Source organism: Salmo trutta, chromosome 36 (genome assembly GCF_901001165.1).
Source record: "Salmo trutta chromosome 36, fSalTru1.1, whole genome shotgun sequence".
In the NCBI taxonomy this organism is placed as follows: domain Eukaryota; kingdom Metazoa; phylum Chordata; class Actinopteri; order Salmoniformes; family Salmonidae; genus Salmo; species Salmo trutta.
The window spans coordinates 33,743,971-33,763,815 of record NC_042992.1 but is presented as its reverse complement, the minus strand read 5'-3'; the positions used below and the strand labels follow the sequence as shown (position 1 = coordinate 33,763,815).

General features: G+C 40.4%; 1 protein-coding gene and 1 long non-coding RNA gene across 2 annotated transcripts; both read left to right on the top strand.

Annotated features, from left to right (window-relative positions):
• Positions 1–3,717: 3,717 nt before the first annotated feature.
• Positions 3,718–6,950, top strand: LOC115176131 (uncharacterized). The gene is made up of 14 exons (XM_029735965.1): positions 3,718–3,883; positions 4,094–4,179; positions 4,263–4,334; positions 4,424–4,507; positions 4,633–4,779; positions 4,858–4,938; positions 5,064–5,213; positions 5,339–5,388; positions 5,509–5,578; positions 5,680–5,766; positions 5,865–5,963; positions 6,088–6,168; positions 6,259–6,363; positions 6,521–6,950. The coding sequence occupies exons 1-14, from the start codon at positions 3,718–3,720 to the stop codon at positions 6,650–6,652; spliced, it is 1,410 nt and encodes a 469-aa protein (XP_029591825.1). The 3' UTR covers positions 6,653–6,950.
• Positions 6,951–8,221: 1,271 nt separating this feature from the next.
• Positions 8,222–12,889, top strand: LOC115176199 (uncharacterized). Its single transcript, XR_003872170.1, has 3 exons — positions 8,222–8,260; positions 11,668–11,767; positions 11,897–12,889. It is a non-coding gene; the product is annotated as an uncharacterized LOC115176199 (long non-coding RNA).
• Positions 12,890–19,845: the final 6,956 nt, after the last annotated feature.

Genomic DNA, 19,845 nt, shown 5'->3' with positions numbered 1-19,845 from the left:
CCTGTTACACGAGGGCAGCAAGAAGCCAAGGTAAGTTGCTAGCTAGCATTAAACTTATCTTATAAAAAACTATCAGTCTTAACATAATCACTAGTTAACTACACATGGTTTATGATATTACTAGTTTATCAAACATGTCCTGTGTTGCATATAATCGATGCGGTGCCTGTTAATTTCTCATCGAATCACAGCCTACTTCGACAAACGGGTGATGATTTAACAAGCGCATTTGAGAAAAAAGCACTGTCGTTGCACCAATGTACCTAACCATTAACATCAATGCCTTTCTTTAAAATCCATACAAAAGTATATATTTTTAAACCTGCCTATTTAGTTAATATTCCCTGCTAACATGAAATTGTGTCACTGCTCTTGCGTTCATTGCCTGGCTCGTTGCGAACTAATTTGCCAGAATTTTACGTAACTATGACATACCATTGAAGGTTGTGCAATGTAACAGGAATATTTAGACTTATGGATGCCACCCGTTAGATAAAATACGGACCGGATCCGTATTTCACTGAAAGAAAAAAACATTTTGTTTTCGAGATGATAGTTTCCGGATTCGACCATATTAATGACCTAAGGCTCGTATTTCTGTGTGTTTATTATATTATAATTAAGTCTATGATTTGATAGAGCAGTCTGACTGAGCGGTGGTAGGCCAGCAGCAGGCTCGTAAGCATTCATTCAAACAGCACTTTCGTCACTCGCTCTGAGACTTGGAGTAGTTGTTCCCTTTGCTCTGCGTGGGTAACGCTGCTTCAAGGGTGGCTGTTGTCGATGTGTTCCTGGTTCAAGCCCAGGTAGGAGCGAGGAGAGGGACGGAGGTTATACTGTTACACTGGCAATACCAAAGTGCCTATAAGAACATCCAATAGTCAAAGGTATATGAAATACAAATCATATAGAGAGAAATAGTCCTATCATTTCTATAATAACTACAACCTAAAACTTCTTACCTGGGAATATTGAAGACTCATGTTAAAAGGAACCATCAGCTTTCATATGTTCTCATGTTCTGAGCAAGGAACTTAAACGTTAGCTTTTTTATATGGCACATATTGCACTTTTACTTTCTTCTCCAACACTTTGTTTTTGCATTATTTAAACCAAATTGAACATGTTTCATTATTTATTTGAGGCTAAATTGATTTTATTTATGTATTATATTAAGTTAAAATAAGTGTTCAATCAGTATTGTTGTAATTGTCATTCTTACAAATACATTTTAAAAAACAAGAAGTATGGTTATAAGTCGAATGTGAAGATCCTTCTTTAGGAAAGAGGCAAGAGGTGTTATTCATATACCATTCTCATACTCAAAATCAATATATTATACTGAACAAAAATATAAATGCCACATATAAAGTGTTGGTCCCATGTTTCATGAGCTGAAATAAAAGATCCCAGAAATGTTCCATATGCACAAAAAGAGTATGTCTTTCAAATGTTGTACACCAATTTGTTTACATCCCTGTTAGTGAGCATTTCTCCTTTGACAAGATAATCCATCCACCTGCTGACTGCAGGAATGGCCACCAGAGCTGTTGCAAGAGAATTTAATATTCCTTTCTCTACCATGTCGTTTTAGAGAATTTGGCTGTATATCCAACCGGCCATACAACCGCAGACCACATGTAACCACGCCAGCCCAGGACCTCCACATCCGGCTTCTTCACCTGCGGGATCGTCTGAGATCAGACAACCGGATAGCTGATGAAACTGGGATTGCACAACTGAAGAATTTCTGCACAAACTGTAAGAAACTGTCACAGGGAAGGCCATCTGCGTGCTCGTCGTACTCACCAGGGTCTTGATCTTACTGCAGTTCGGCATCATAACTGACTTCAGTGGGCGAGCAGTTTGCTGATGTCAATGTCGTGAACAAAGTGCCACATGGTGGCAGTGGAGTTATGGTATAGACAGGCATAAGCTACGGATGACGAACACAATTCCATTTTATCGATGGCAATTTGAATGCACAGACATACCGCTATGAGATCCTGGGGCCCTTTGCTGTGCCAGTAATCCGCCGCCACCACCTCATATTTCAGCACTTTAATGTGCGGTCCAATTGCGCAAGGATCTGTACACAATTCCAGGGAGCTGAAAATGTCCCAATTCCTCCATGTCCTAAATATTCGCAAGCATGTTTGGGATGCTCTGGATCAACGTGCACGACAGCGTGTTCCAGTTCCCGCAACTTTAAAAAACCAACGAAGACGAGTGGGACAACATTCCACAGGCCTCAATCAACAGCCTGATCAACTCTATGCTAAGGAGATGTGGGCTCCCGAATGGCGCAGCGGTCTAAGTTACTGCATCTCAGTGCAAGAGGTGTCACTGCAGTCCCTGGTTCGATTCCAGGCTGCATGACATCCGGTCATGATTGGGAGTCACATAGGGCGGCGCACAATTGGCCCAGCGTTGTCGTGTTTGGCCGGGTAGGCCGACATTGTAAATAAACATTTGTTCTTAACTGACTTGCCTAGTTAAATAAAATAGAACAAAAATGTATTCAATTAAATGTGTCCCGCTGCATGAAGCAAATGGTGGTCACACCAGATACTGACTGTTTTTTTGATCCACGCTCCTATCTTCGTTTAAAAAGGTATCTGTTACCAACAGATGCACATCTGGATTCCCAGTCATGTGAAATCCATAGATTAGGGCCTAAAGAACATATTTTAATTGACTGATTTCCTTATAGGAACTATAACTCAGTAAACTCGTTGAAATAGTTCAATGTTGCGTTTATATTTTTGTTCAGTGTAGATACATACTATTTATCCACATATTGCCAGATTATTGCTATCAACTGCTGGCTGCAAGGTATATTACCCTGTTTGTATCTTTTGGAACAATGGTAGTGAGGTTTATTAAAATGATGTAGAATAGATGGGCCACCACAGATGTCACAGGCATCCACAGGTCTTGACCACCATGTTGCGATGCTTCTTTAGGATCACATTGTTGTTGTCGTCGTAGAAGAGTACAGAGATGGGACTGAGCTTGGTGGGTCCGCAGCACGCTTTGGGAACCTCATCTGGCTTCAAAAGGTGAACCTACCATGAAAAAAAGGTCAATCACACTTATTCATACATACACTTTGATATAATCAATGATAATATCCTGTTTATATAAGAGATATGGATTATTATTATGCAGATGCTTCAGTGCTCTCCAACATCAGTGGGCTGTGGCTTTGCCCCCCTTGTCTGAATTTGGTCAATATGTTTTAACCCGGGTTGTTTGTGCTCCACAACACTTTATAGCCCACTGAGCCAAAGCCTAGACTTTCAGAAGTTCAACAACAACTTCCATGAAACAAGCTAAAACATGTCAATGGGCCATTGACCAAGCTAGTGACTTTAAAAAAAAAATGGTATTTTTATTTTACATTATACACACACAACATAGGAAAGCCTCTGGTGACAAAATAGGGTCAATAGAATTAGAATGATGACCAGGAACTGTATAGGATTCTAACGGTAACCATAGAGTTCCAAACTCATTTCTATGGCAACACAGCTGTCAATTTTGTAAACAACAATTTTCAAATATATGTGTTGCCATGAGACATCTAACCGTTAGAACATATCGGCGTTCTATTGAACGTTTTCTGTTCGAAAACAAGAACAACTTGAATTTGCTGTTCAACAACAACAAACTTGACTGATTTTTGAGACCTGAGATTGAAACATCGACTGGAAAATGCCTGGGTGCTTTTCAACATTGACGGAGAGACTGCGAGGACGTCGGCGGCCTACTGCGTCGACAGGTTGTTCAAATTCATTTGTGGTTTGTTTTTCTTCTCTTTTTCCGTTTTGCAGGGTTCGCGATCGTCGGGAGGTGGACAGCGACAGCGACTTCGAAGATGGTATGTGGAGTTTTAAACTTCTTATTTACCACATTCAATATCGACAATATGATTTGTGAAATGTTGTGTATTTCTGTAATCCAGACCTGCAAGCTAACGTTAACTTTAGTAATTGTTGCTAAACGATGCACTTTTGCTAGTAGTATTAGCTAGCGTGCTACATTTTACGTCCTAATAATTGTTTGTTTGTATTCCTTTTCCTAATTTTAGAATCAACTGTACTGGATGAGGTCCAGTTGGATGTGCCACTGCTGCCAGTTATCCTTCATGTCCAGGATGCTGCTATCATCCTTGAGGTACACTTTTCAGAAAGTTTTTGGTTTTATGTTTGAAAAGTATCCCACATATTCATTGTGAAAATCTTTGTTGTCTGCTTTAGGAGGCCACTGGTAATTGGCAGCTGATAGCGATTAGGTTCAGCCCCCTGTACTGTGGGCCTGTTGTGATCAGGGTAAGAGAACCACACACAGTCACATCACCATTACAATGTTTGCTGTTTCTAACCTGAATGTATTGTAATGTCACCCCCCTCTTGTGCAGAACAATGCCGGTCCGGTGGCTAAAGCCTGGAGGACTTTCCAGTTCATCAGCCCCATTATCACCTACATGCGTGGGGGATCCCAGGTATGTGTCTTTGTAACTGTCTAGTCCTAATCTACATTGTCAGAGTCATGTGATCTTGATGGAAATATGTTACAGCGATGGCTGATGTTGTTTTGTTGATGTTGTTTTGTTGTTTCTCTCCACAGCAGGTGGTGGTGAGGATGCACCATGTGAGTAGGGTTCGAGGCCTGGAGACTCAACTGGTGTGGGCCATCTCCAAGGAGACAGCCAGGCTTAGTCCAGAGGGCATCCCCTACTGTGCCACCAAGGTGCAGTCTGTCACTTGGATCCAGGTAAGGTGTAAATAGTATTAGATTAGGCTTTTCTTTACTTATTCCATTTGGCCTTAACATCTCGTCTCTCTCTGTCAGTATGTGGCTGGCAGGGTGACCCAGTATGCATCTCACCTCCGCCACGAGACGTCTGTGGACGTGACGCTTGGCTGCTACCAGGTAAATAAACGTTTTCCTATGTATATAGAATACAAATGACTGGGCATTTGTCCATTAGATATGCTCTGTTTTCTAATAATGTGTGTGTGTGGTAAACAGGTGTGTTGTGTGTGTTTTTGGAGCAGCAGACTGATGTCTCGGTGGTGTACACCACTCTCCACATGGGGCTGGATGGGCTGCTCTCCTCCTCGGCGTGGTCGGAAGCTGCCTCCGTCTCTACACCCACCAATCAGCAGTTCACTGAGCCAGAGCCTGAGGGCCACAACTGCTATGAGGTCAGATGTTAGACACACAGCTACACATTCTGTTGACTAGTAGCATTAAGATCCTTCCATTGACCCATTGTTTGTCATGTCATTGCATTCGTCACTGATGTTGAATGTTTGTTCTGTTGTTGTAGGGCTGGGAGGAGGACCTGCTACCTGAGGAGAGGGAGGTTCCTCTGCTAAAGTGAGTTCCTCTAAATGTCTGTGTAGTCCGGGCTTGTCAGATGCTGAAGGATAGTGGTCACCATGCTGTTATCCCCATTGACTCTAATGGTTGACATGCTCCATTCCCTCCCTCCCACAGCCTCTACCTTACCACCAAGAGAGTGGAGGACATCGCCCTGAGGCTCGTCTCCCTGCGCCAGGCCTTCACTGTGAGTGGACCCACTTTTATTTTTTCTCTCTGTATCTTCTTGTTCTGTCTGTCTCCTAGAGGAAGATGGATGTCTCACCCTAACTCTTCCCTCTTCTCTAGACACTGCTTGGTTCCACCCTGAGCAGGAACCATCTGTTTGTGGCAGGAAAGGTCCTAATGGGCGCACTGGTTCAGGCCCACCACATGGTAGCTCACTAACTCATTATTCATTCAAGGGAAAGAGAGCGTCCTCAGTGGGAAATGTCTTCTGTTCACTAACATCAATGCTCTTTGCTTTGTGATAGGACGAGGCCGAATTCATCCGTGCCTATAAGGACTTTGTAGACTACCTGAGTGACCCCTCCAAGAAGATTGACATTGAGAGGGAGCTGGCTGAGGCAAAGGTGAGTTCATTAACTCTTTCAAGTCTCACTTTGAGTTCTTCCACATGCATGTATTTTATACATCACAGTATCTGATCTATTTGAAATCCTTCCTATTTTCTCCAAACGTGTTTTCTTGTCCTAGATCCATCATGTTAACCTGATAGATGTCCTCTTTGAACTGGTGGTGTTTGGGATGATGACAGCTCAGAAGTCCATGATGGTGGTAAATAGCATCTCACTGGTACATGTTTCCATGTCTCCCTATTAGCAATTTCACTTCAATTTCTCTTCTCTCCTCCTCTGTTTCCTTTAGCACCCTGGTGGGTTCATGGAGCGTCTGTACGCTCTCCTGTACTCCTTCCTGCCCGTAACTTCCAGCATTGAGCCAAAGGCTGAGAGATACCTGCTGCTGCTCAATGTAAGAGTCGAGTTTACTTCCTTATTCCTAGTTTCCTTTTTCCTGATTAACATGGTTTCAATGACGTTTTACAGGGAGTAACTCTCATTGTCTCTTTCCTCTTGGTAAGCTAGTAACTCAGAGCCATTATCTATGTGTTGTGTGGTGTTCTCTTCAGGGCGGGCTGATGGCTCTGCTAGATGACATGTTTGGGCAGCAGCTGGCCTGGTACTTTAACCCAGAATCTCTGGTCACTGAGCTCTCCAGCCTCCTGGAGTACCACCTGGAGAACCTCATGGCCAGCATGTAGTCCTGCTGCAGAGATCTGAAAGACCACACTCTCTCTCTGTCTGTCCATCTCTCTCTCTCTCCGTCCATCTCTCTCTCTCTGTCCATCTCTCTTTCTCTCTCTCTCAGGATTTGAGGACATGAAGTGCTTCGTTGAGCCGTGATTAGTTAACACCCATTAAATTAATGTATTCCCTTGTTTTCTCTCCCCACAGGATTCTTATGACACTTTGCCACCTAACAGGGATCTAGACACTAATGCACTACATTACTTTGCACTGAATTTGACATTTTTAAATAAAATAACTGGTCATTTAAAAGTATTTGTCTCTGTCTTTTCATTTACTTCATCATTTTATCACTATTACCTCTTCCTGGAGTTATGAGGCTAATATTACATGAACAATTATGCTTTATTCTTTACATATGGAAATAAACAACAACGTTTAGTTGATTTACAGGTACTACAGGCCCACACTTTATGGCATTGTATTGTGATGTGTGACACTGTACTGACTCTACAAGCTGTCGAAAGTGTTCCACAGGGATGCTGGCCCATGTTGACTCCATTGCTTCCCACAGTTGTGTCAAATTCGTTCAATGTCCTTTTGGTTGTGGACCATTCTTGATACACCTACTACCATACCCTGTTCAAAGGCACTTAAATACACTGTTCAAAGGCACTTAAATCTTTTGTCTTGCCCATTCACCCTCTGAATAGCACACATACACAATCCATGTCTCAATGCTTAAACATCATTCTTTAACCTGTCTCCTCCCCTTCATCTACACTAATTGAAGTGGGTTTAATAAGTGACATCAATAAGGGATCATAGTTTTACCTGGTCAGTCTGTCATTTAAAGAGCAGGCATATAGTATAAAGTCGACCACTTCAGTCTTGAATGTAACTTCTCACTATCTGTACTCTACATAGGGGGCAGTATTGACACGGCCGGATAAAAAAACGTACCCGATTTAATCTGGTTACTACTCCTGCCCAGTAACTAGAATATGCATATAATTATTGGCTTTGGATAGAAAACACCCTAAAGTTTCTAAAACTGTTTGAATGGTGTCTGTGAGTATAACAGAACTCATATGGCAGGCAAAACCCTGAGACAAATCCTGACAGGAAACTGAAATCTGATGTGTGGATATCACTTCAAACATTTGCCATTGAAACACACAGGGGCTTGTGGATCATTTAGCACTTCCTATGGCTTCCACTAGATGTCCCCAGTCTTTACAAAGTGGTTTGAGTCTCCTACTATCAAAATTGACTGAAAGAGTGCCTGTTTATCTTGGTCACAGGGGATGGGCCATTACCATTGTGACGTCGGCGCCCATGGGTACTCTCCCTTTTCGAAACGTTTTGAAAGACAATGCAACCGTCCCAATGGAATATTATTGAAGCCCTGGTTGAAAAAGCCCCTAAAGATTTATGTTATACAACGTTTGACATGTTTGAACAAACTTAAATATATTTTTTTGCTCATTCCTGACGACAAGTCAGACGCACACGGTACAGCTAACACTATTGGGACATAAATTATTAACTTTTTTGAACAAAACTACATTTGTTATGGACCTGGGATACCTAGAAGTGCCTTCTGATAAAGATAATCAAAGGTAAGGGATTATTTACAATAGTATTTTTGATGGTTGATCGTTCCAAGATGGCTCCAACATTTATAGCCTAGACTTTTTTGCTGGGCATACCACTTCGTTTATTGCAAAGTGTGATTTCCCAGTAAAGTTATTTTTAAATCTGGTAAAGAGATGGCATTCAAGACATGTTAATCTATAAGTCTTTGAATGACAATATTACATTTTAACAATGTTTTCGAATAGTAATTTTGTAAATTGTAGCGCTAATAAACCGGAAGCATTTGAGGGAAAAGATTTTCTGAATGTCATGCGCCGATGTAAAATGCTGTTTTTATATATAAATATGAACTTTATCGAACGAAAAATGCATGTATTGTGTAACATGATGTCCTAGGAGTGTCATCTGATGAAGGTTGTCAAAGGTTCGTGCTGCATTTAGCTGTGTTTTGGGTATTTGTGATGCATACTAGTTGCTTTGAAAATGGCTGTGTGATTATTTCTGGCTGGGTACTCTGCTGACATAATCTAATGTTTTGCTTTTGCTGTAAAGCCTTTTTGAAATCGGACAACGTGGTTCGATTCAGGAGAGGTGTATCTATAAAACGGTGTAAAATAGTCATATGTTTGAGAAATTGAAGTTATAGCATTTATGAGGTTTTGCATTTAGCGCGACGCGATTCCACTGGCTGTTGATTAGGGTGGGACGCAAGCGTCCCACTGGCCCAGAGAGTCTGCCATTGTAGACTCAGTTAACATGGGGATTTTACTTTCAATCTGCCATATTTCCCATTAATGTCTGAGCCATTTACCATCTTTCCCACTGAAACCAATGTTAGTGTTCATGTGAGAGAGGGTGTAGTAGTGCATACTGACCACTAGTTGGATCATAGCGTGGTTGGTGGCGTTCATGCAGGAACCCAGAGGGTATAATAATGTGTACATCACTGTTAAAACCTCTACGGGCCACGGGGGCAGTATTGAGAATTTTGAAAGAAATATGTGCCCATTTTTAACTGCCTCCTACACCAACTCAGAAGCTAGGATATGCATATTATTAACACATTCGGATAGAAAACACTCTGAATTTTCTAAAACAGTTTGAATGGTGTCTGTAAGTATAACAAAACTCATATTGCAGGCAAAAACCTGTGAAAAATAGATTAAAAAAAATGAGAATTTTTTGACTGTACTATTTAGTGTCATTGTTTTAAAGATACCACAGTGAGAAAGGATTCAGTTCGCAACTCCTACTGCTTCCACTAGATGTCAACGATCTTTAGAAAGTTGTTGGAAGCATCTGTCATGAATACAGACCGAATTAGAAAGCTTACAAGTTGACACGTCATCACTTCATTTTTTGCGCCTGCGCATGAATCTGAGAAGAGTGCCTTTGTCATTATCGTTTATTCTAGACACTTGATAGGTTGTGTGAAAATATTACTGATGTTTACTGATGTTTCACGTTAAAAATGGAACAAAAGATTAGTGCTAAACAACGTTTGACATGTTTGAACAAACGTAAATAGATTATTTACTAGGTTTTCTTTAGCTTTTCGACGTGACTTTACACTGCCCACCTCATTTTGTGGGAGCCTACTGAACGCTAACTATTTGGACATAAATTATGAACTTTGTCAAAAGAAACCACATTTGTTCTGGACCTGGGATCTCTGGCAGCGCCTTCTGATGGAGATAATCAAAGGTAAGGGGATATTTAGAATGTTATTATCGATATTAGATGATGCTAATGCTAACGGTATAGCTTAGCATATAGCTTATTGTTGTTAGCATAGTAGTCAGTTTATGCAAAATGTGATTTCCCAGTAAAGTTATTTTGAGATCTGGCCATTCGGTAGCAATTACGAGATGATAATATATTATTCTTTGAATGACAATATTATAATTTACCAATGTTTTCGAATAGTAATTCCGTGATTTGTAATGCTGGATTCACTGGGTGCATTCGAGCCGAAAAAAATTCTGAATTTCACCGCGACTGTAAATGCTGTTTTTGGATATAAATATGAACTTGATGGAACTAAAAATGCATGTATTGTATAACATAATGTCCTATGAGTGTCATCTGATGCAGATTGTCAAAGGTAAGTGCATAATTCTAGCTAGTTTTCTGTCTGTTGATGCCCTTCTTTGAATTGGCTAAACATTACACGCAGCTATTGTCAATGTACTCTCCTCACATAACCTAACTTTATGCATTCTCCGTAATGCCTCTGAAAATCGGACAGCGTGGTTAGATTTAGGAGATATATCTTTCAAATGGAGGAAAATAGTTGATTATTTGATTTTTTGAAATGATTACTCTTGCAGTTTTGAATTCCCCGCCATGGTCACATGACAATGAATCCCAATACCGGGATAAGATCGGGATAAGATCCTCAACAGGTTTTAAGAGGACAATTTGTAGAAGACAGCTAGCTAGGCCTACGTTTTGAATTGTTGCATTTTGTTTTAAGTGGGTCGCCACTTCAATCAATCAAATGTATTTATAAAGCCCTTTTACATCAGCCGACGTCACGCTGAAATCAGTAGAATGGGGGTTAAATGTTGGTGGTGTAGCGCTGTTTGAAGTAACTATATTCACACTTGGAATAACCTAAACACGGTTGGTTAGATGAACGTGTAGCGGAATTACATTTTTATCTTGTAATGTCAGGTGTTGATTTCGGTAGGAAACAGACCACGTTTTTGTTAGTTAACTTTAAACGAATCACGTAGAATATCAACAGTGACAACGGTTTGCTGCTATTTAAGTGACCGTTTGACTGTCAAATCCATGTTGGTGTGTGGCCATAGACTTTTATAGAGACCGTGTTTAATCTTCTGTGCCATTTCATAAACCTATGTGGCATTTCTAAGTCCTGCATAACCCAACGCCTGTGACAAAATCATCGGTACAAAACCAAATATATTAATCTGTTTTAAGCAATCAATCATATGTCATCTTGAAAACTATACACTTTTATACTAGCATCAACAATCTGAGGTAAAATGGATGTGTAATTCCACAAGATTTTATGGGGTGAAAATGCAGACTTGTGGGAAATTAGTGTAATTTATAATAATTTACTATGGCAAAATAATTTAACATGTCAATTTAAGATGATAGTATACAGTATGTTGCCCACTCACAAACTATTGCAACAATGACATCTCTTTCTCACTCATTTAACCATTTAGAGAGTAAAATAATGCTCTCAAACACAATTTAACCAGGTGCTCTAGACTAGAGCCTCCATAGTCTGTACAGCAGCCTGAACGTTTGACATCCCTAACTTTTAGGTTTCTCTTTGTGTCTAGTCCATTGTACTGGCCTGTTATGTGGAGTAGTTTGATGCATCTTATTGCTTTGTTATCGTTTGTCACCAGTCAGTCTCGGCCAACAATTGTTGTTATCCTCAATTCCTTAGACATTCATGCAGTACTTTGAGAGCAAGCATCCCCAATGCCCCCAGAGCTGGATGATGTTGAGGCTTAAAAGACCAACACACACAATGGACCTACAGCTGGGTTAAGATGCTCTCATCATTCAGACTCCCAGTATACATGTTAGAAGCAAACTCTTTCCCCATGCTAAAGTTGTATGACTCAATATGTGGATATGTTGTCACTCATTGCCTTTCATGTTGTGATTCACAGACACACGATGACCACGATTAGAGCGCTGCAACTGGAACTTAATGGCGTCAAGAGACAAAACACCGAGACCCCTGGACATGGGTGGGGGAATATTTGTGTGACAATGGCCTAAATTGGGGGGCAGAAGCACACCAGCACCCCATCTTATATGTCCAACCATCCCTCAACTTCAGACTCTGTTGAAGCATCCATCTTAATTATATGAGCCCACTCTACCTACATCCCTTTGCCCTATGCTGCTTCCTTCATTAATACCTGATTCAATAACATCTAGACTGTTACACATCTAAAAGTGTCATGGTGTTACTGTTTTTGCAACTTTTTCTCAGTTGTGTACTGCTGTCTTTCTTTTACGCCCAACTCTTTTCAAAACCTCCTCCTAAACACTCTTGTGCAAATCATTTCTGCTTTCTTTGAGAATGGTGTCATAGTGGAAATGATTTGTTAATTGCCCAAGACTGAGCCTTGTTCTTCCTGTAAAAGGCCCTGGTCGAAACAGTGCCAAAATCACTTTTGATAGTCGCCGGGTCCACGTTGTAACAATTGTATTTTGTATTTGACCATTTCCAAGAAATGTAGCAATATAAATGAAAGCATTCCTCTGCCTATTTGATCCATTCTGAAGTAAAGCAGTGAATACGTTTTGTGTGTGAGAGAATATTTATGCCTTGTAATTCTAGCAGAAAATCGTTAATTCCGAATGCAAGTTAAATGCCATTCCGTCCATACTGATACCAGACAAATCAGTTTCTGGAGGTCTGTGTTCACTGGCATTTGCTCTCACTACTGCATCAACCTCTACAATAAATATTCTAGTTTATTTTATTACAAATATAGGGGTACACAGTCCTCCATAAATATGTTGACAATGACACATTCCTGTGTATTGGATCCTCTGTACATAGGAAATGGGAAAAAAAATAGAATTTGACATTTTCCATTGCTACTAACGTGTACAGGTTACAGGTAGAATTAAAGAAATGCACAAACTTATGGTCCATATATTTAGCGTTTTAATTGAACCATGTGTTGTACATCTAAAAGAGACAATGAGAAATTCATGGTTCAACAAGACAACAGCCATCGACAGAGTAGAAATGTAGCATTGCACTTACAGTATGTATATACTATACTCTATGCCATCTACTGCATCTTGCCTATGCCGTTCGGCCATCGCTCATTCATATATTTTTATGTACATATTCTTATTCATTCCTTTACACTTGTGTGTATAAGGTAGTTGTTGTGAAATTGTTAGGTTAGATTACTTGTTAGATATTACTGCATGGTCGGAACTAGAAGCACAAGCATTTTGCTTCACTCGCATTAACATCTGCTAACCATGTGTATGTGACAAATAAAGTTTGATTTGATTTGATCATGTTGTGGGGGGCATCATGAGGAACGAAAATTATGTGGATATATTGAAGCAACATCTCAAGAAATCAGTCAGGAAGTTAAAGCTTGGTCGCAAATGACCCCAAGCATACTTCCAAAGTTGTGGAAAAATGGCTTAAGGACAACAAAGTCAAGGTATTGGAGTGGCCATCACAAAGCCCTGACCTCAATCTTATAGAACATTTATGGGCAGAACTGAAAAAGCGTGTGTGAATAAGGAGGCATACAAACCTGACTCCGCTACCCCAGCTCTGTCAGGAGGAATGGGCAAAAATTCACCCAACTTATTGTGGAAAGCTCGTGGAAGGCTACCCGAAACGTTTGACCCAAGTTAAACAATTTAAAGGCAATGCAACCAAATACTAATTGAGTGTATGTAAACTTCTGACCCACTTGGAATGTGATGAAATAAATAAAAGCTGAAATAAATCATTCTCTCTACTATTATTCTGACATTTCACATTCTTAAAATAAAGGGGCGATCCTAACTGACCTAAGTCAGGGAGTTTTTACTATGATTAAATGTCAGGAATTGTGAAAAACTGAGTTTAAATGTAGTTGGCTAAGGTGTATGTGAACTTCCGACTTCAACTGTATGTATGTTTGTATGTATGGCTCCACCCACCTCTGCACATAAGTGGAAGTAGCACAGCAGGATGGTGGCCTTGGAGCAGGTGATGAGGAAGATGATGAACACCAGGAACAGGAGACCAAACATGTAGTAAAATGTTTTAAAATAACATGTTGAGAAAATACTCAACAATCAATCAAAATCAGTCTCCTTACTTAGAGGCTGAGTTGATATTAGTTCAAAGAAATGATTAGGTATTTACTTGTCAGTTAGAATGTAAATGTTAGTTACACATTAATAATCAATGAATTACTTGTTTGTTTCTTTAGGAATCATTATTCAAGCACCACTAGGCAAATTCAGGCTCATATTTGAGTGGCAGACATGACCCTTGTTCTTACCAGATGCTGTTGAAGATGAAGAAGAGCTGGATGAAGATGCAGCCAAGGGGCAGGATACCCCCCATGACGATTCCGGGCATGGGCTTGGTGAAGAAGGAATGTTTATGAATCCGCTGAGTGATATGGTTGGTTCGCACTGAATGATCAATTGCCTGGAGCACAGGGAGTAGCATAGAAACTCATCAACACATTATTAGACCCTTGTTAGTGTGCTATTTGCTCTGATAGTTTTGCCATTGTGAAATAAATTGCAAACACGAGGGAAATGCACATGATGTAAGATGCCCTGAAAGAGTTATTCATACAAACAGTGTTATTAATAGGTGAAGCCGAAGTAGGCTAGCCGCCCATGAAGGTAAGGGCATGGAGATGCCAAACCACAAAGCCAAGATGGCCACCACCGTGCCGAAGGGGATGGCTGCCAAGAAACCATCCACCCACAGGATCAGGTTAACCAGGAAGAAGTCTGCAAACAAGATCCTAAGAGGGAGGGAGAAAAATGGCTGGGGGAGGCGTGGGACAGCGAATATCTCACTGGAAAAATGGGCAACAGCATCACCCTAATAAAATCTAGACATGTTTAAAGATTTTTCAGTCAAGTATGTTGCCATGATGTGTAGAATCTGTTATTGACAAAAAGGAATATTGATCATAAATACATAGTGGTGATTAGCATGACAGTTGTAAGTAACAGCAAACTTTCCAGGACATAGACATGTCTTATATGGGCAGAAAGCTTAGATTAACAAGAATTTAACTGCACTGTCCAAGCTATTACAGTGAAAAAAATACCATGCTATTGTTTGAGGAGAGTACACATCAACAAACAAGGTAAATAATGTACTTACATTCAGTAATCTTGCTCTGATTTGTCATCCTGAGGGTCCCAGATAAAATGTAGCATTGTTTTGTTTGATAAAATACATTTTTATATTCAAATGTAGGAACTGGATTCTACAGTTTGAACCCCTGCTGTCTTTGGTTCCACACCCACCCTGTCCAGCCATCTAGATGAGTGAAAGTTAGTGAATAAGCTAATAATCCATCATGTATGACATTCCTGGGAGTGTGTAAACTTACATTTTGTATTACCATACGATTGTTGTATGATCTCTATAGTTATGTACTTGAAAATGTATCAATTGACCAATTCGGCACATTTGGGCAAACTTGATATAAAATATTGTCCAGTATTGCCATGCTTCACTGGATCAATCTGAAACTTTATACACACACTGCTGCCATGTAGTGGCTAAAATCTAAATTGCGCCTAAACTGAAATAATACATTTTATTTATACATTTTTTATTTCACTTTTATTTAACCAGGCTAGTTGAGAACAAGTTCTCATTTACAACTGTGACCTGGCCAAGATAAAGTAAAGCAGTGCGACACAAACAACACAGAGTTACACATGGAATAAACAAGCGTACAGTCAATAACACAATAGAAAAAAAAGAAAGTCTATATACAGTGTGTGCAAATGGGGTGAGGAGGTAAGGCAATAAATAGGCCATAGTAGCAGAGTAATTACAATTTAGCAAATTAACACAGGAGTGATAGATGAGCAGACGAAGATGTGCAAGTAGAAATACTGGTGTGCAAAAGAGCAGAAAAGTAAATAAAAACAATATGGGGATGAGGTAGGTAGATTGGGTGGGCTGTTTACAGATGGGCTATGTACAGCTGTAGTGATTGGTTAGCTGCTCAGATAGCTGATGTTTAAAGTTAGTGAGGGAAATATAAGTCTCCAGCTTCAACGATTTTTGCAATTCGTTCCAGTCATTGGCAGCAGAGAACTGTAAGGAAAGGCGGCCAAAGGACGTGTTGGCTTTGGGGATGACCAATGAGATATACCTGCTGGAGCATGTGCTACGGGTGGGTGTTGTTATCGTGACCAGTAAGCTGAGATAAGGCGGAGCTTTACCTAGCATCAACTTATAGGTGACCTGGAGCCAGTAGGTCTGGCGACGAATATGTAGCGAGGACCAGCTGACTAGAGCATACAGGTCGCAGTGGTGGGTGGTATAAAGGGCTTTGGTGACAAAACGCATGGCACTGTGATAGCCTGCATCCAGTTTGCTGAATAGAGTATTGGAAGCTATTTTGTAAATGACATCGCCGAAGTCGAGGATCAGTAGGATAGTCAGTTTTACAAGGGTATGTTTGGCGGCATGAGTGAAGGAGGCGAAATAGGAAGCCGATTCTAGATTTAATTCTGGATTGGAGATGTTTAACATGAGTCTGGAAGGAGAGTTTACAGTCTAGCCAGACACCTAGGTATTTGTAGTTGTCAACATATTCTAAGTCAGAACCGTCCAGAGTAGTGATGCTAGTCGGGCGGGTGGGTGCGGGCAGCGAACGGTTGAAAAGCATGCATTTGGTTTTACTAGCGTTTAAGAGCAGTTGGAGGCCACAGAAGGAGTGTTGTATGGCATTGAAGCTCGTTTGGAGGATAGTTAACACAGTGTCCAAAGAACGGCCAGATGTATACAGAATGGTGTCGTCTGCGTAGAGGTGGATCAGGGAATCACCCGCAGCAACATTATGGCCTTTCTCTTGCATTTCAAAGATGATGGAACAAAAACGGTTTGTATTACATTTTACCAGATCTAATGTGTTATATTCTCCTACATTAATTTCACATTTCCACAAACGTCAAAGTGTTTCCTTTCAAATGGTATCAAGAATATGCATATCCTTGCTTCAGGTCCTGAGCTACAGGGTGTTAGATTTTGTGTAATTTTAGGCGGAAATTGAAAAAAATGGTATGATCCTTAAGAGCTTAACCTAACTCCTAAACTTAACTGTAGCCTAGCTAACGTTAGCCAGCTAGCTACAATTGGTAACATATAATACGAATTTTAATTTGTAACATAACATACGAAATGGGTGATGGACATCCACAAATTAATACATAACATAGGAAACATAACAGATCATGTTAAATGGAGCGTCTCGGATGAATTTACGTAAATAATTATACGAAAGGCCCTGACACCAGGTTGGCGCAAAGTGTGTCATGGCCTTTAATGTGATTCACATTTATGGTAAAAAAAACTGTTTTGTACTACATTGTGTAATCCCCAACAAATGATCATGGTCCAAACACACCAAGAAAGTCGTAAAGAGAGCACAACAACGCCTTTTACCCCTCAAGAGACTGAAAACCTTTTGCATGGGTCCCCAGATCCTCAAAAAGTTCTACAGCTGCACCATCGAGAGCATCCTGACCAGTTGCATCACCGCCTGGCATGGCAACTGCTCGGCATCTGATCGTAAGGCGCTACAGAGTAGTGCGTACGGCCCAGTACATCACTAGGGCCAAGCTTCCTGCCATCCAGGATCTTACACTACCAGTCAAAAGTTCCTGCCAAAGTTTTTCTTTATTTGTACTATTTTATACATTATAGAATAATAGTGAAAACATCAAAACTATGAAATAACACATGTAGTAACCAAAAAAGTGTTAAACAAATCAAAATATATTTTATATTTCAGATTCTTCAAAGTAGCCACCCTTTGCCTTGATGACAGTTTTGCACACTCTTGGCATTCTCTCAACCAGCTTTATGAGGTAGTCACCTGGAATGCATTTCAATTAACAGATTAACAGTCAATCCGTACATTTATAAATGCAGCCACAAAAACCATCAAGCGCTATGATGAAACTGGGTCTCATGAGGACCGGCACAGGAGAGGAAGACCCAGAGTTACCTCTGCTGCAGAGGATAAATTCATTAGAGTTAACTGCACCACAGATTGCAGCCCATATAAATGCTTCACAAAGTTCAAGTAACAGACACATCTCAACATCAACTGTTCAGAGGAGACTGTGAATCAGGCCTTCATGGTCAATTGCTGGAAAGAAACCACTACTAAAGGACACCAATTGGCTCCCGAATGGCACAGCGGTCTAAGCCACTGCATCTCAGTGCAAGAGGCATCACTACAGTCCCTGGTTCAATTCCAGGCTGTATCACATTCGGCCGTGATTGGGAGTCCTATAGGGTGGCACACAATTGGCCCAGCATCATCCGGGTTAGGCCGGGGTATGCCGTCATTGTAAATAAGAATTTGTTCTTAACTGACTTGCCTAGTTAAAGGTTCAATTTAAAAAAAATACATTTAAAAAAAAGAAGAGACTTGCTTGGGCCAAGAAACACGAGCAATGGACATTTCAATGGAGCAATGGAAATTTGTCCTTTGGTCTGACGAGTCCAAATTTGAGATTTTTGGTTCCAACCGCTGTGTCTTTGTGAGACGCAGAGTAGGTGAACGGATGATCTCCAGACGCAGAGTAGGTGAACGGATGATCTCCAGATGCAGAGTAGGTGAACGGATGATCTCCGCATGTGTGGTTCCAACCATGAAGCACAAAGGAGGTGTGATGGTGCTTTGCTGGTGACACTGTGATTTATTTAGAATTCAATACACACTTAACCAGCATGGGTACCACAGCATTCTGCAGCGATACGCCATCCCATCTGGTTTGCGGTTAGTAGGTCCATTATTTTCAACAGGACAATTATCCAACACACCTCCAGGCTGTGTAAGGACTACTTGACCAAGGAGAGTGATGGAGTGCTGCATCAGATGACCTCACCCCATTTGAGATGGTTTGGGATGAGTTGGACCACAGAGTGAAGGAAAAGCAGCCAACAAGTCCTCAGCATATGTGGGAACTCCTTTAAGACTGTTGGAAAAGTATTCCAAGTTATGCCAAGTGTGCAAAGCTGTCATCAAGGCAATGGGTGGCTACTTTGAAGAATCTAAAATATATTTCGATTTGTTTAAACCTCTTAAGGATTGTAGCCTTTTTTCCATTTTCGCCTAAAATGACATACCCAAATCTAACTGCCTGTAGCTCAGGACCTGAAACAAGGATATGCATATTCTTGATACCATTTGAAAGTAAACACTTAAGTTTTTGGAAATGTGAAATGAATGTTGGAGAATAACACAGATCTGGTAAAAGATAATACAAAGAAAAAAAACATGCGTTTATTTTTTTTGTACCATCATCTTTGAAATGCAAGAGAAAGGTCGTATTTCCAGGCCAGGCGCAATAATGATTTCAGCCACTAGATGGCAGCCGTATGTGCAAAGTTTTAGACTGAATCAATGACCCATTGCATTTCTGTTCAAAATGTTGTAACACTACCCAAATGTGCCTAATTGGTTTATTAATAACTTAACTTCATAACTGTGCACTCTACTCAAACAATAGTATGGTAATCTTTCACTGTAATAGCTACTGTAAATTGGACCGTGCAGTTAGATTAACAAGAATTTAAGCTTTCTGCCAATATCAGATATGCCTATGTCCTGGGAAATTTTGTTACTTACAACCTTATGCTAATCGCATTAGCCTACGTTAGCGCAACCGTCCTGAGTGGGACTCACCAATACTGTAGAGGTTAACACTTTTTTTGGTTACTACATGATTCCATGTGTTATTTCATAGTTGTGATGCATTCACGATTATTCTACAAAGTTAGAAAATAATAAAAAAATAAAACCCCTGGAATGAGTAGTTATGTCCAAACTTTTGACAGGTACTGTATACACACACACAC